Source organism: Mucor velutinosus (assembly GCF_035048745.1).
Source record: "Mucor velutinosus strain NIH1002 chromosome Unknown tig00001551, whole genome shotgun sequence".
In the NCBI taxonomy this organism is placed as follows: Eukaryota; Fungi; Mucoromycota; class Mucoromycetes; order Mucorales; family Mucoraceae; genus Mucor; species Mucor velutinosus.
The window spans coordinates 35016-52099 of record NW_027041919.1 but is presented as its reverse complement, the minus strand read 5'-3'; the positions used below and the strand labels follow the sequence as shown (position 1 = coordinate 52099).

At 41.2% G+C, this 17084-nt stretch overlaps 5 protein-coding genes across 5 annotated transcripts; 2 read left to right on the top strand and 3 right to left on the bottom strand.

Moving 5' to 3' along the window:
* Window positions 1-3863: 3863 nt before the first annotated feature.
* On the top strand, window positions 3864-8914 carry ATC70_007244 (uncharacterized protein; the record flags this gene model as incomplete). The annotated part of the gene is made up of 3 exons (XM_064826507.1): window positions 3864-4540; window positions 4599-7753; window positions 7812-8914. The coding sequence occupies 3 exons, from the start codon at window positions 3864-3866 to the stop codon at window positions 8912-8914; spliced, it is 4935 nt and encodes a 1644-aa protein (XP_064678367.1).
* A 345-nt stretch (window positions 8915-9259) lies between these two features.
* On the bottom strand, window positions 9260-10103 carry ATC70_007243 (uncharacterized protein; the record flags this gene model as incomplete). The annotated part of the gene is made up of 2 exons (XM_064826506.1): window positions 9260-9954; window positions 10010-10103. 2 exons carry the CDS (start codon window positions 10101-10103, stop codon window positions 9260-9262), a joined length of 789 nt encoding a protein of 262 aa, XP_064678366.1.
* Window positions 10104-10413: 310 nt separating this feature from the next.
* Window positions 10414-12087, bottom strand: ATC70_007242 (uncharacterized protein; the record flags this gene model as incomplete). The annotated part of the gene is made up of 4 exons (XM_064826505.1): window positions 10414-11375; window positions 11434-11564; window positions 11635-11861; window positions 11917-12087. 4 exons carry the CDS (start codon window positions 12085-12087, stop codon window positions 10414-10416), a joined length of 1491 nt encoding a protein of 496 aa, XP_064678365.1.
* Window positions 12088-12432: 345 nt separating this feature from the next.
* On the bottom strand, window positions 12433-13513 carry ATC70_007241 (uncharacterized protein; the record flags this gene model as incomplete). The annotated part of the gene is made up of 5 exons (XM_064826504.1): window positions 12433-12639; window positions 12706-13150; window positions 13226-13246; window positions 13312-13385; window positions 13442-13513. 5 exons carry the CDS (start codon window positions 13511-13513, stop codon window positions 12433-12435), a joined length of 819 nt encoding a protein of 272 aa, XP_064678364.1.
* A 1482-nt stretch (window positions 13514-14995) lies between these two features.
* RPL20B_2 (60S ribosomal protein L20B) lies at window positions 14996-16914 on the top strand (the record flags this gene model as incomplete). The annotated part of the gene is made up of 8 exons (XM_064826503.1): window positions 14996-15117; window positions 15190-15266; window positions 15321-15366; window positions 15425-15602; window positions 15664-15832; window positions 15901-15929; window positions 15990-16089; window positions 16154-16914. 8 exons carry the CDS (start codon window positions 14996-14998, stop codon window positions 16912-16914), a joined length of 1482 nt encoding a protein of 493 aa, XP_064678363.1.
* Between the last annotated feature and the right edge of the window lie 170 nt (window positions 16915-17084).

Genomic DNA, 17084 nt, shown 5'->3' with positions numbered 1-17084 from the left:
TTTGGTGATGGAACGGGTGAGTCGGGTTGTAGCTGTTAACTTGGGACGAAGGCTAACAGATGAGGGAAGAGGGGTAAGTGTTTGTCTAGCTAACGTGGAGAGTCGACGTTTAGTAGAGACAGACGGGATGGTAGACGTTGTAAGGCGATTCTTAGTGGTTGTAGAGACTGGCTTGGATGGAGGAGTGGGTGTTTTACTGCTTGGATTTGTTGGGATTTTCACTTTATTTACTTCTGTTGTTATTATTTGTTTTATCGCGTTAATAGTGTTGTTTTCGGGGTTTGAAAGGCCCTAAAAACAATTTAGACGAAAGAAAGGTGTATTAGGAAACATGGTATGATTATCACAGTTTATATAGTCGAATCTCCCAAAATAGTTCAATCGAGTCGAAGATGTACAGATTTTGGCCAATCTAGAGTGGAGCTGAATTTGAGTTTCAATCTATTTGGGCTGCTGATTGGTGGCAGGCGATAGAATGCATTTTTGTATATGAAAGCTCATAATACAACGTTTAAAGTTCTGTAGCTTAGCCTCAAAACTGTATTTACCTTTTGTTGTAAACTCTATTACCTGGAAGCTCCAAAAGCTCACAGATATATCTCCCAAATGTGAAGCCAAAAGTGAAATACGCCGCTGTCCAGTATATTCAAATCTGCTTGCTACTTGAAGTGCGCGAACTGTAGCATACAGTAAATAATTCTAGTTTATTAAAAAAATATAGCTGTAATGGAGTATTTGTGTGTTTTTCTTAAAGTGTGATTATAACTATTACGAATACATATAGAGATGAAAAAGGATCTGTCTTGAATGTTCCAAGAAGAGTAAATTGTGAAAGCTCATCACAAGTGTGTGCCACTTGAAATTGGATCAAATTATTAAAGTTTCTCTCTCTCCCTTCCTCTCTCTCTCTCAAACTTCTAAACCAAGTAGAAGAGCAACAGACTGAATACTTCACAGGAGCACTGATATATACCAAAAAGTACATGTGTATATATATTTTTTTCCAGGATCATATAGAACCGCTCCCAAGGTCAGGTTACAGTTGTATTCAATCATACATCAAAAAGGCCCATGCGTTATTTTGTCACTAATACAATTTTGTACTTGATAGTTCCCAAAAGGAGCTTATTCGGCAGTACTACTGTATAATTCAAGTATAAAACAGTAAAGCCTAGTATACCCAAACTGTCAACATCGCGGATAGATTGTTGCACATTTGAATGTATCCATCCTGTTTATTATACTAACGAAAGAGTAAAACTGGCCTGATGGAACAGACATTTCAGATAGCTAATGACCTACAGATCGTTGCCATAAAGATTGGATCAATTACATATTCAGCTTACAATCACTAGCTTACAGATTGATTTCAATACTATCACTATTGGCACACTATCTGAGGAAGACTTTTGTACGAAGAAATTGCTATTTATACACCATTAGTGAATATACGCTCTTTTGTATGACATTTGCTTTCAAAAAAGAAGTTTCAAGTTGTTATCAGTGTACCCCGAGTAAAAGGCAATTGCTACGTATGTTGCCTAGAATACACTGCTCTTTATTAGCGATAACTAGAGATTCAGTGTCAGATAATACTCATTTCGATGATGATTTCATTGAACGTCAGCCTTTTCCATTTTTTTTTCTCAATTAAGCCTCTGATTAGAAGCAACTCAACATGGACGCATATTCAAGAATTGCAATTCAGATGTATACAAGTGCAATTGAACTACTAGATCACAATGTAAGGCCTGAATTTAGGTTGAGAATTGCAATTGTATATTCCATCAATCTTATGCCTCTATATCTACCGTACAACAGATGAATATAACAACAAGCTGAGAAGCCCCCTTCACAGCTCAGCACAGCAATAGCGTGTGCAATTCTCATGAATATTTTCAATAAAGGCGGGTACCAATAGACAACTTGTTTTCTTACTAATGCCATGATAAAGTTAAGCACCCGCAAACTGGAGTAATAAAGAAGTGTGTCTTACACAAAACAATAGGAATCCCCGATTTAAGGATGCATGATACACAAACAAAATGATTCGAGTTTGATCCCCGGTATTTTCATGAATTTATTGGATTTTCCCAGGGACAAAATGTTCAAAACAAGGTGATAGATTGACAATCCAATGTTATGGTTACGAGCAACGTCTTAAAACAGATGAACAAGCTAAAGAGTGTTTACATGTGTAGATGTTTGATCGTAGATTGTAATGAGCAAGGCAAATAAAAGCTTTTCTATACCATTGCAAAATTTTAAATTATGCAAATCAGAAGAGTAACACGATAAAAGTGCGCTAATGGAAAGACAACTTTTTATCATAAATTCATCTCCACGAAGACAATTACTTAATCGAGTGTGTGCTTGATTTTGAGATGGAATCCAAGCTTATGATACCTATGCTACCATTGGTCCCGATCTAGAGTCTGTGTTTTGGAATGAAAAGAAGCGGGCAAACAGTAAATGGTGAGCTGATTTATAAAATGGCATGGCATACAATGGCAACGAACTGCCGTGTTATTACACAGTTCTTGATGCCGCTGTATAGACTGAGATGTAGGTGTTACTGCAATTGCCATTTACTTGAATTGAAAAAGGATCAAGCTTTAAAAGTACGCATTGAGCGGTTTCCTGCTAAGCGCAATGCTGCTATTGATGAATAATCCCATCTTGCTATACAGCCTGCAGATAGTGGCGCTACATATTACATCAATTGAATCCACAGCCATCATATGATATACCATGATAGGCAGTATGAATATCAGCTTGTGTTTTTATCATCGCGGAACACTCTTGTGTTCTCCTACACTACACAGCAATACTCGGGTTTATTTTTATTCAAGCATATTGTCTATTTCAGAAATCAAACCCGAGTTGGATGCTTATTTATGAAATGTCGTTTATATGGCGGACTTTGCTCTGTAAATCAATTTCTGATCCAGGAACAGGTACAATGGTTTTTATGCAATGTCTCCAACTATCTACTACTATCTATCTAGTATCTATCTAGCATCTCCTCAGCATGTGTTTATCTTGGAATCAGTCTAGGGTACAGATTGACAAAGAAAAAAACGTAATTTATATATATATATATATTCCATGGTGGTGATACATGGACAAACTGTGCACAAAACCTTAAGTCGTGTAACTGGTTTTTTTGATTGTTTTTTGTCAAGGCTATTTTTTTTTTTTTTTGGAAAGTCTGATAAGATTCGATATAGCTATTAGCTCCATTTACTGGAAGGTAAAAGATACCGCTATTTAGCTCATATTTCAAATCCCAAAATAAGATTTTCACGCTAATAAAATATGGTAAAAATTACGATTATTTAGACCAACATGTCAAACTTGCCTGTTGTTTTACTTGCTTACCATATTCAGTTGACAAATGTATTCACAATACACAACATACCTCACACACACATACACATCAAATCCAAAAAAGAAGCAAAGTGAATAGTTTTTTGTGTGGGTAATTCACATGAGAAAAAATGCAACTCGCTCGCTTTTTACAGTTATTGGTGATGGCCATCTTGTATTCCCCTATTGAACTTTGAGCAACCTTTCTGTTTATTAAGGGATTGTGGAGAGGTTCTGCTTTGGGTCTGCTTGTATTACTGCTGTGTCGGATCCATAAATGTGGTATATAAAGCGAGAGAGCAAATGTTAACATTGGCATCCTTTACCACATTCATTGTTCCTCATATCCATTACATATCAGTCAGAATACATTACATTCGTCTCTGTCTGTTGACTACAATCCTTTTTTTTTTTTTACATATAATTATACCTTTATATAACTCCTTTCTTTAATACTTATATAAACGTATACTATACACACACACACACATATAATGCCTGGAAGCATTAATGAAGGACACGAAGCATTCGCTGTCCAAGGTGCTGAACAGCCTCAGCATCTCCATCAAGAATATTTAACGACTACTACTACTACTACTGAACATCATCAGCAACAATACGCAGATGACGGTTTTGAAGAATACTCTGAAAAGCCTGCTGCTCCTGTAAAGAAGCCCTTTTATAAGAACAAGAAGTACTGGATTATTTGCTCCATCATCACAGTCATTCTCGTTGTCGTTGTTGTTCTTTTAATCCTCTTTGTCGCCTTCCCTAAAATCGCTCAATCCACCTTGAACCACTCTGAAATCGAGGTCAATACCGCTCAAATTAGCTTCCAACCTCCTGCTGACTCTAACCTTCAACCTGTCGCTGGCGCTGATCCTAATTCCACCTTCTATATGCATATGGTGACTGACCTCAAAAAGACTGGCCCCTTCAGTGCTGATATTCAGTTTGATGATAACATTGAAGTCATTTACAATAACACTGTACTCGGTACAATTACTCTTCCTGATACCCACATTGGAGGCGGACATGGTTCCATCGACACTGTCACCCCTTTTATGATTACAAATGTTGCTGCTTTCTCTGAATTCTCTCGTTACATGTTGGCTGCTGAGAAGTTTACTTGGACATTGAATGGTAAAGCAAAGATTACTGCTTTAACAAGGTATGTTGTTTTCATTTCGCTATGGCGTTCATCATCTCATACAACTTCATTTTTACAGAACTGCTGAGGTCACACTAAACAAGGACATTACGCTGGAAGGCATGAACGGTTTTCCTCAAGTCAGAATCAACTCTTTCCAACTTCCTGGTGATGCTATGAACGGTGGTATTTTGATTGAACTCGGCACTGTCTTGACCAGTCCTTCTCCTATTGGTGTTCAACTAGGCCACATTGAGATGAACATTGGTTACGATGGCATCGATCTTGGTCTTGTCCACGCTGATAATGTGACATTGCAAAAGGGCGACAACAACATCTTACTTTCTGGTATCATGAAGTCTCAAGCAAACGACCCTGCTGCGCAAGCCAAGGTCAGCACACTCTTCTCCAACTACATTGCTGGCAAGGTCTCCAATACCACTGCTGTTGGTGTGTCTGCTGCTCCTGATGGAAAGAACCCTATTACCTGGCTTTCGGAAGGTCTCAAGTCTGTTACTCTCAACGTTGCTCTGGCTGCTGACAAGCCCTTGAAGATCATGAACTCTGTCTCCATGGGCTACTTGGATCTCAACTTTAATAAGGATGCTCCTTACACTCCTAGCGTAAAGGCTCCTGTTGTAACTGCTGGTTTCACCATTCCATTTGGCTTTGATTTGAACATTACTGAAGTAACCCAAAACATCACTCTTGGTCTCAACAAGACCACTGGTTTCGAGAGCTTTGCTGTCATGAATGTCCCTTATGTTCCCTCTACCAGTGACCAAAAGTCTGGCAAGCTCCAGTTTGCTATTGATAACACCAACCTTGCTGGTATCGCTGGTAAAGAATCCGTTTATAACGAGTATACTTACGCCTTGACTGCTAGCAACAACTACACCTTCTTGGTTGCTGGTAATGCTACTACCAAGGTCAACACGACTATCGGTCCTCTTGTTCTCTCTGGCATCAATTTTGAGCTTCCTACTGAGCTTCACGGTCTCCAATTCTTGAACTCTACTGCTACTGTTATCAACTCGCTTGATGTTACTGGCGGCCAAAGCGACCATCTTGAGTTGGGCATCAACGTTACGATGGAGAACCCCTCTGATTTCAGCATTGCCACTGGTGATGTGACCTTTGCCATGTTGGCTGACGATACCAACTTGGGTACTGTTACCTTGTCCAACTTGACCTTAAACCGTGGTGTCAATACTCTCCTGGCTGCTGCCAAGTTTGACCCCAAGTCTTCTGATGTTGGACAAAACTTGTTGAGCACCTTTGTGATGGGTCAAGACAATGGCGTTCAAATTGGCGGTACCAACGACTCCACTCCCATTGCTTCTCTTATCGGCGCTCTGTCCCAAGTGTCTCTTGCTTCTACTTTGCCCGGTCTCAAGGTTGCTTTGATTCAAGGCTCTGCTTTGACTGTCCGTCCTACCACTCTTTCTGATGGCGTTGTCGGTGTCAAGGTTTCCATTGCCAATCCCTTCTCTGCTGGCATGTCCATCACCAAGGTTGTCTCTGCTGTTACCTACAATGGCATGCCCGTTGGTAACATCGACCAAGATATCAGCAGCAACCCCATTGTCATCCCTGGCAAGGCCACTGTTCAATCCGGTGAACTCGACATGAAGATGAATACTGAACCTGCTGTTGTTGCTCTCTTGCTCCGTTCTCTTGCTGTAACATCTCAACTGGACACTCGCCCTCTGGATGCTTTGCTCACTCTGGGTGGTTTCAACATTGAAGGCCAAGAAAACGTGGCTGCTGACTCTAGCTTGTTCAATGGCTTCAACATCTCTACCTTTGTTATGGATGCCATGAAGAGCTTGAAGGTTGATTTGTCTCTTGCCTCTGATTTAGCCATCGGCCAGTATATCAACACCCTCAGCTTCTCTCAAGGTGGTGTCCAAACTGCCACTGATAACACGGTTACTGGTCTCATCCCCATCGTTGGTCAACCCATCGTCCAACAGATTGTGGACGGCTCTGTCCTTGGCTTTGACTCCATCATCATGTCTTCTCCTACTGAAGGTAGCTTCAAGGTCCAAATGAAGGGTTCTATTGCCAAGACTGGCCCCATGGCTGCTACTATCAGTTTCCCCACTCCATTGACTGTTTCTTGGGGTGGTAAGAAGCTTGGTGTTGTCACCATGCCCGCTCTTGAAGCCAAGGCTGATGTGGGTGCCTCTTTCGATGTCAGTGGTGATTTCACTATTACTGATACCAATGCCATGTCTGAATTCGCTGCCTACATGATCAATAACAAGGATTTCGTCTGGGACATTTACAGTACGGATGTCAGCGTCAATGCTTTGGGTTTTACCTTCAGCAAGATCTCCATGGAGAAATTCGTTACACTTGCTGGTGCCAATGGTTTCAAGGATGCTGTCAAGATTACTGCCTTTGATCTTCCTTCCAATGACCCTGCTGGTGGTATCACTCTCACTGCTCAAACCACCATTAACAATCCCTCTCAAGTTGGCTTCAACTTTGAAGGTGTTGGATTTGAGTCTTACTACAAGGGTGTTGACCTTGGTCCTCTTGGTTCCGCTGGAAACGCCGTGTTCCCTGCTCAAGGTACTGCCAATTTGGCCATGAAGGGTCGCCTTGTCCATCAAGATTCTGCCGAGGGTATTGCTGCTGTTACTGAAGTCTTTGAAAACTTCTTGAATGCCAATAGCTCTACCTTGTCTGTTAAGGGCGTTTCTGCATCTGGCCCCAACGGTGTGGTCCAATGGCTCTCTGCTGCTTTCAAGACCATCAAGATTGATAATGTCGTCCTCCCTGGTCCTCCTGCCAAGCCCAACTTGATCACTGCTGTTACCATGAAGGATATGCAAATCGATTTCACAAAGAATCCCTTTGCTCCTCCTACCAGCTCTCAAAATGTCGAGGCTCAACTCAAGAATCCCTTTGGCTTCCCTCTTGGTGTCAAGTCTCTCAACATGAAGGTAGATGCTAACTCTGAAGGTCACAATGTTGCCAACTTGGAAGTCCCAGAATCTCCTGCTACTACCTCTGCTGATGGTATTGTTCACACTGCCTTTAATGGTATTCCCTTCAAGGTTTACTCTGGCTCTGAGGCTCTCTTCACCAAGTTTGTTGCTGGCCTTACGTTGGCTCCTGTTGTTCCTTTCGGCCTCAAGGGTGTCGTCAACTCTGTCGCTCAAACTGCTGTTGGTGATCTCAAATTGGGTAACATCAACTTTGATGTTCAAACCTCTTTGGCTGGTAAGTACTACTTTATTGTCATTTGATGGATAGAATACTCATGATTTATACTATACAGGCTTTGCTAGTTTCGGCGGCACCACTGAAATTGTCTCCCTCAAGGTAGTTGGTGGCACTGCTACCTACATTGCTGTTGATCTTGTCATTGCTCTCAACAATCCCTCTCAAATTACCATCACTGCTGGTGACCTCAACTTCGATGTCATTATGGATGCCTCTGGTTCCAAGGTGGGTGTTGTGACCTTGACAAACACTGTGATCAAGCCTGGTAGAAACGAGATGCCTGCTAGCATGAAGATGACCTCTACCGATCTTTTGTCTCTCTCCAAGATGCTCACCAACTACTTGACCAACCAAGTAACTCCTTTGACTGTCAAGGGCTCGGCTGCCTCTACCAAGATTATTCCTCTTCAACCTGGTCTCGCTCAAGTTGCTCTCAAGACCAACATGCAAGGTATTCCTGCCTCTCTTGTGGTTGAAAACCAAATGAAGATGGTCGGCTTGACTCCTCATATTTGGGTCAAGTTCTACAATCCTCTTGATACTCCTTACACTGTTGCTGGCGTCAACTGTAATGTCTTCTTCACTAGCAAAGATGGTAAATACTTGCAATTGGGTACACTGTCTGGTGCTATTGAACCTCCTGTCACTGTTCCTCCCAAGGGTACTGCTACCAATGTGAATGAGTTGATCTTAAAGGTGCAACTCTTGAACGCTATTTCATTCCTCCAATTGCAGGGTGATGCTAGAAAGGTTGATCTTTTCCAAAATGTCACTGTTGTTGTTGGAGAAGGATTCCATGGTGGTATGTACTACGAGCAAAAGAATGTCCCTGTTGTCGATAGAGATACTGCTGCTACTGCACAAGCTCTTGATTTGGCTTTAAAGGGCATGCCTGGTGCTGCTAATGCCACTTCATCTGTCGCTTCTTCCTCTGCTACTGCTACTTCTACTACCATCATTGACACTGCCACCACTACTCAAGTTGAGCAAGCTACTCCCACTACTACCACTACTGAGCAAGCCGCCGCTACTACCACTACCGTCGCTGCCGCTAACGAACCTTCTTCCACTCCTGAAGCACCCAACACCGCTGCCACTACTGCTGCTTCATCTCAACCTGAAGCAGTTGCTGCCAATAACTTTGTATTACCCTACTAATCTAGTGATTTATAGCAAAAATAGACACTTTTAATAAATATATACACTTTATCAATTACATTTTATGCCATCGTCTAACATCAAATTATTCATGCAACTTTTTTTTGTATACGGCTTGACATGTCTAATGTGGATCCTGTACATGACATGTGCTGCATCCTATACTGACTCTATTGATTTCATGGGTAAGGTGTTCCAAAGCGGTTCGTCTTTGTTTAAAAGGGGAGGGGCTGATTGACCCTGTTTTCACTTGTTTGCAAGGACAATACCAATTACAGGTTGAGGCTTTTATTACAGATAAGAATTGTAGCTAGATAGTACATGAGCACGAACATCGGGTAATTTTTATTTTGTGTAGACCATGGCTTGAATCACTCCATGGTTGGCTACTCTAACAGCATTCTGCTTCAACAGTGATTTCGAGCAAAATGAAGGCACAAGTGTTGCATTGTCTTTCAATATCTTTCCCAGATGTATCAATTTGATTTGTTGTCCGGGTTCCACATGGATTTTACGTTTTACATCAGATACTGTCATAAAAGGTTCTACTGTAGGGATCTCAATAGCAGTATCTTTGAAAGAAGATGAGTTGCGTCGGATGAGAATGGACCATGCCGCTGTACTCGTGCTTGGCTCCAGTGGCGTGGATTCGTTTGAGGAAGGTGCTAAAATACCTGCCTCCACTGCTGCTGCCTTGGCTTGTGGGATGTCTGAAGCTGGCACAATGGTCGGCTCACTCATGCTCTGGGGTGAATTAATTACGATTGGCTTTACTTGTCTGATCGTGGCTTGCTCGTTGTTGTGTTCTCTCAAATCGGGTGGCACTCCATAGTCATGTACTTGCGTTCTCTCCTCAATGATCACTGAAGGCTTTTCTGACATGTTCTCGGCATCTGCTGCTGACCCATTTTGAATGGCATTATGTTCCAATGGCACCGACTTCTTGGTATCTGAAGCAACTGCACCGACAGAAGTTGACTGTGGCAGCGATGAATCCACAGAAGCAATTGAATGTGCCTTTGTGATGATAATGGGTGGCACTTTGTCTCATTGGTTAGATTCATGATGTGCATCTTACATGATTTCAATGCCTACCGTTTTGTCGATTTATATTGTTGTGGATTGGATTTTGAGGAATCGCATCTTGTTCATGTGAAAAGCCGTTTGATTTTGATTGACAACAGCCCATAATTGTTGAATGAAATGAAAAAAAGAAGAAAGAGAGAGAGGAAGAAAAAAGTTTATTGTTCTTCATCCCAATACAAATGTTTGAGATACCAACCCACCAATCATGTTCCTGACGGGAGCAGCCATCAATGCTTCTTCATTTTGCTTGCAATGTCTCATTTGGTGGATTTGAAACCTGCACATCACACACACACACACACACACACACACACACACACACACACACACACACACACAGTAAACAGCTGATATCTCGCTGTATCAAGCATGGATACAGTTTAACATTTGGACATCTATAGTTTATTTTTACTTTACTGGCCATACCAGTCATTGTTTGTCTTTACAAACATGTTGCCAAGGTATGTTTTCCAAAGCGATTTACCCCGCTTTGAGCTGATATGCTGAGCAAAATTGAGCCAGCTCTCAGCTGTCAGATCTGTCATATTGTATGTCGCATCTGTCGAATACTCAATTTCAAACTCTGGCGCCAAATGCTTCCGGGTGATGGGATGCCTTTGCTCGTTCCAGTAAGTCAAGTTGGTGAAATATTGTGTGTATTTGAGCCATTGTCCAAATTGATCTGTTGAATGATCCACCTGATACTCATTGATACGAAATGTCGGATAGAAGAGTGGCAGCATAGGTGGCGCAACATGGACAACCACCAAATCTTGGGTACCTCGGTATTTCTTGATTTTCTTGTACTGCTTGCGAAGTGTCGAGATGAATCTACCAGCATCCTTTTGGATTTGCATCATGTCATCTTCATCATCCTCTTCGTCGCCGTTTGTTGATCCAATACGAGCCAAGTTTCCGGATCCTCTGCTAAGCACTTGGAAGTGATCCATGTTGGAATGGCCATACATGTGACCAGTAATCACGTCTTTAAATTTGGTGGACAGTTTGATGTAGTCATCCAAGCAGCTATCCTTAAATGTCTTGACGGTTGGAGGCACATGACCAATGATGATGACCTTCACGTTATCTCTACGAGCCTTCTTTAGCTGAGAACGCATCCATTTGACATGGCGAGCACCAGGTCCATTGACATCACTGCAGCTGTTCACAACGTCATTGGAGCCGAAAAAGTATAGCGAGTTCAATGAAAGTACTCGTAATCCTGGTACAACATCTACAGCGAAATAGCCTCCTCTTTTGAATGCTTTTTGCTGATTTTCCGGTATGAAGTCCTTCCACATGTCACTGAATTCTAATAGTTGTGGATTGTTCTTCATGCCTCTGAGTTCGTTGTGAGGATGAATGTCATTGTTACCTAAGAGGAATGAGTGAGCATAATACTACAAACACTACGATTACGTGTAACACAGTACCAATGCAAGGAACAATGGGCAGTGTGCGATTATTGTCTAGCGTAAATGCACTTCTCAAAAGATCAGCTACCTTTACATTGTAGCCAACAATTTCCTTTTTGGTTCTAGTTACCAAGGCATCGCCATCATGTCTGATTGTATATACAAACAAATAAATACACACAGCAGCAACAAAAACCACTATGGATCCATAGCATTTACCTAGCATTATCGCCTGTCCAAATGATGAAATCGATCTTGTTCTTCCATTCTCTTGCAATGAAATCGATGGAGTGATAGACCAGTCTCTGTGGAGAATCGCAATCCATGCCAGGAGCACCCCAGTATCCAGCCAACAGACCTTGCTTCTTCTTTCTATGTTTATGTTTTTTAGGTTCTCGGTGACAGTCCGATTTTATAGTTGCACCTGCTAAATAGTGCTTGTCCATCTTTATACGAAACATTAGTTCATAACCAAATCTCACTGAGGCGACCCTTTCTTACATGGATATCAGTAATGTGAAGATAGCGTCCATGGAGTGGAATATCGGCGCTAGGATGTTGTTGATGCATAAACACTTGCTGCTGCTGTGGTTCCATTGCAGCAACATTGTTGAGCCATGACGTTGCTCCTCCAATGATCAGACAAGGCAAATACCAATGATTTGCCTTCATTTCGAAATTTCAATGAAAGAAGAAAAGAAAGAACAGGAATTAAACGAGAAACTAATTTTTATACAAGAAATGCTGGAAAAAACGTAGTCCAGTTTTTTTTTTCCTGCAAATACAAATAAACTTAGCACCCAATGCCTTGGTTGTGTATAAATTTTTGACGAAAATTTTACTTTAAACGGTATTCTTTCTGTTGTATAGAGCTGCTGTACACACGTGCGCTTATTGAAACAGCTTGTCTCTTTGGCGAATAAAACGTCAAAATGTGACACCACGTGTATGTCTTCTTTGCATCCAAGATAGTGGACGTGCAGACTGCAGACATGATCATTTGTTTATTTGAGATGTTTAATTGATGGGCTCATATTCTTGATCTTCTTGATCTAGTGCGATTGGCTGTCCAATGCCTAGTAGCTTCTTGACATAGCTAGAGAATAAAATAAACTGGAATACAATGATGGTATCAAACGTGAGTTGAATGATGGCGCAGGCAACAAATTGGATAGGTGAATGTTGGTAAAAAAAGTAGAATGCCTTGAAGGAGTCTCCCAAAAACTATCCAGATTGCAATTTAGTCTCTGTTTGCAAGAAACTCCATGTAGTCCTCGCTATTATTCTTACCCAACTAGCCAAGATCAATAAACTGAATCCATCCACACTTCTATTCTTGAAATTGGTCAGTAATTGAGGCAACGGCAGCGTGCTTTCAATGCCTAAGCTCAAGAATCCAAGAGCCTCAATGAACCATTCATGCTCGTGCAAAAAGACGTAAAGAATGCCAACAACACTGGTGAAGAGCAAGAGGCAGTTTACATAATCAATAAAGTAATTCCAATCCCAAAAGGTACGTTGGTACCATTTTAGCTCGATTCTTTGCTCAATAGCAGCACCGTGATGATGAGAAGAGTTGGAAGAACTGTAAGATGAGGCTGAATCATGTCGGATAAGTGGTGTAAATGGTAAATCATGAGGTTTGTATTTCACCACTATTTGCAGTAATGCCAACATGGCGGTCAACATGGCAATCGACTGGAACAGCAATGTGTTGTCGAATCGTTTGCCAAGCCTGTGTTTTACAAGGATGGTTAGAATAAGGCAATTTTGATCGCGTTACTGCTTTGCTCTTGGTGCTATAAATTACCAGAAAAACAATCTCAAAATGCTGATGAAAGAAGAGACATTTAGTCATTTTATGTATAAGTAACAGGCAGTAGCCCTTATGCTTACTTTGCAAAACAGAGAATAGCACATGTCACCGAGTTGAAGCCCAAGCTAGTTTTGTTTTTTACAATGATACGGTACTATACTTTAAAAGTTAACACATCGCATCTCGACTTCAAATGTCCTAGAGACTTGCTTGATCAAAGTAGCCAACTGTAGGTGCAATGACCATAATGACAGACAAGATATTATCTGCAATTTCGGACATTTTACGTTGCTAGTAGACAGGTATGAATAGGTAACGACAGGAAAGGGCCAAGGGAATGAATTAGAAAAGAAGAAAAAAAAAAAGGAATGGCAATTTACCCCTTCCATAATAATGACTGTCATGTGCTTCAAGTGACACCAAAAGCTGATTACCAAGGGCTTTAGAGTTGACGATCTCTGTGTGAGTGATTCGCGTCCTGCTCGAGTAAATTTCGGGAGTTTGCTTTTAGCTCTGTGGATCCATTTTTGTTTTCATAAAATACTTTCCAAGCAGCAAACGCTGTGATAATGATACTCGATGACGAAGCATCTTCAAATACCGCAAGATTTCGGCCCCGTGTGGAGAGTATTGAAGCTTGTTGCTATTAAACGACCTTGGCATATTTCATTGTATTCCATTTCGTAGTATATTATGCAGTTCATTATATGATCCCAATTTTAATGATATGGCGCCAATATAATTTCTCTAGCCAAGTCTAATGATAAGACAACAAGTATATTTAGGCCGTGTTACAGTATGAAGACCAAAAATTTAATTACATTGGTACAAGAGAATGCGTGCTCTATTTGTTGTTAGTCGTTTGCTTTTCAATAGTCGAGAAGCTGTTCAAATATTGTCTAAAAACTAATTTTTGACAGATCAAGAAATTGAATCTCAGTTCAGGAACAACGACTTGATTGGTTTGATTTATTCTGACAGAGCTTGATGAGCAAACAAGCTTCACTCAAAGTATCTAACATCTGTAGAGCGTTGCATTCCATTCTATTTCAAGAACAATCCTTCAAAAAAGAATTTATGCAATTACGGATTTATGGATTTGAGCTCTGTATAATAAGGCCGTTCAGCATTGAAAGTATTTGGGTATTAGACGTAATTCTTACGTGTTTCTGATGGTATGCAAGGTTAAGGATTGCCTTCTATTCATATTATAGTTACAAAAGTACTGAGTGATAGCAAGTGCGTGGGCTTGCGTCCTCTATGAATTCCAACTATAAGCATCTGCAATGGCCGTGCATTGAATGTTCCAAGGAAAGTCATTCACCTTGGCCAATGAACATCCAACAAAAAATATTTTTGATGATCGAGTTTTGATCTAAAAAGATAACAAACCTCTGGTCTTTAAAATGAAATGGTTGTGAGCCTACCTAAAAAATTTTACAAAACGCAGTTAGATGCTCGGAAATGCTCAACCTCACAACTAAAATGTTGATTGAAATGGCATTTTCTCTGAATTCAGCGTCGATACCTGAGTTCTATGCGAGAATGAACAGTAGACCACACATTTCTCCAATTTTGTGGAGTCAAATCCAGCTTAATCTAATTTCAAATTAATCAAATCAAAACTATCAGATATAGCGGAGGGTATAATAAGCGCCCCAATTTGCCCGTATTTTTCAGTACACTCCTGATTTCTCCAGCCAGGGTTTATTTTTTCGTTTTTTCTCTTCTTTTCTCCATATTTTATTTATTTATTCACATCAAATGTCTCGTCCTTTGTTGAGAACATCTACCAAAGCTCTTCGTGCTTCTGCTGCTAGAATTTCTAGCAGAGCTGCTCCATTGTTGACCCGTCAAGCCGCTGCCCGTGCTTTCACTACTACCAGGTAAGTCTACTTATCACGAAAAAAAACATTTAAGAGCTTTGCGATTCTAAAGCTCTTTTTCGTGCGTTATAGCCCCAAATCATTCGGCGCTCTCCGTGCCTTTGTTATCCCTCAAGCTCATAAGGAAGCCAGAGGTTATAGCTCCAAGAGTAAGTAATCGGCTCAAGAATGACATGACGAAATGATATTGATGGATGTGATAGGTTTCCCTCCTCACAATGTCATTGCTATGCCTGCTTTATCTCCTACGTAAGTGCACGCTATGATTGCTTTAGCATGCGGTTCATTAAGTAAATTATCATTATAGTATGACCGCTGGTGGTATTGGTAAATTCCAAAAGGCTGTTGGTGATGCTATCAACCCCGGAGATGTCTTGGTAGAAATTGAAACTGATAAGGCCCAAATGGATTTTGAATGTCAGGAAGAAGGTTTCCTTGCAAAACTTTTTGTCAACGAGGGCGATAAAGACATTCCTGTCGGCAAGGTAACGATTTGATGTTGCACGTAACATGGGTGAGTGATTGATGAAGTTCAAAATTAAATAGCCCATCGCCATCTTTGTTGACGATGAGTCTGATGTTGAGGCCTTCAAGGATTTCACCTTGGAAGATGCTTCTCCTGCTGCTGCCGCTCCCGCTGCCGAGGAAGCTGCTCCTGCTACCGAGGAAAAGAAGGAAGCTGCACCTGCTACTCCCGCCTCTGAATCTTCTGGTGGTAAGTGATGGATGAATGTCAAAATATAGCATACATGACTCATGTTTTGGGCTCAATTGGGAATTTAGATCGTACCAAGGCAAGTCCTTTAGCTAGAGTAAGTTTATATGGAGAAGAATTATACCTGGTGGATCAACTATATTAACCAATTCTATAGTTAATTGCAAACGAACGAGGCATTGACATTTCTAAAATTCAGGGTTCTGCACCAGGTGGTCGCATTGTCAAATCTGACGTCGAAAACTTCAAGGAAACTAGTATGTTGTTATTAAGAGATTGTGGTAGTGACAAATGTAGGATTGACCTTTCATTTCGTATTAGGTGCTCCTGCTACTCCCGCCGCTGCTCCTCTTCCTGCTGCCTACGCTCCTCAAGGCGCTTCTGGCGATGCTTTCAATGATCAACCCACTACTAGCATGAGAAAGATCATTGCTTCTCGTTTAGCTGAATCCAAGCAAACTGTTCCCCATTATTACTTGACTGTTGAGGTCAACATGGACAAGGTTAGCAAGTTGCGCCAAGTCTTGAACCAATCTAGCAAGGGTGAATATAAGCTTTCTGTCAACGACTTTGTGATCAAGGCTTCTGCTTTAGCTCTCAAGGCTGTGCCTGAAGTCAACTCTGCCTGGCAGGGTGACTTTATCAGACAATACAACTCTGCTGATATCTGTGTTGCTGTTGCTACTCCCACTGGTTTGATCACTCCTATCATCGGTCAAGCCGAGACCAAGGGTTTGTCTGCCATTTCCTCTCAAGTAAAGGACATGGCCAAGCGTGCTCGTGATGGTAAATTAGCCCCTGCTGAATACCAAGGTGGCTCTTTCACCATTTCCAACTTGGGCATGTTTGGTGTCAGCAACTTTACTGCCATCATCAACCCTCCCCAATCTTGTATTTTGGCTATCGGTGGTACTCAGCAAAAGGTTGTCGCTGACGAGACTACTAAAAGCGGCTTTGCCGTCCGTGATGTGATGGAAGTTACTTTGAGCGCTGATCATCGTGTTGTTGATGGCGCTGTTGGTGCTACTTGGTTGCAATCGTTCAAGGGCTTCATGGAGAACCCTCTCAAGATGTTGTTGTAAATAATGTAAAATATGACAAAACTACAAAGTATAATATAGAGATTTTATTACAATAGAACAAGCTTAAATCAGTTCGTTTTTGATCGAGATATTGAGTATCATGGAGTGATTTGAATGACGTGAAAATACAAACAGAATGTTGTGAAATCTAATTACGCTTTTTCGATTGA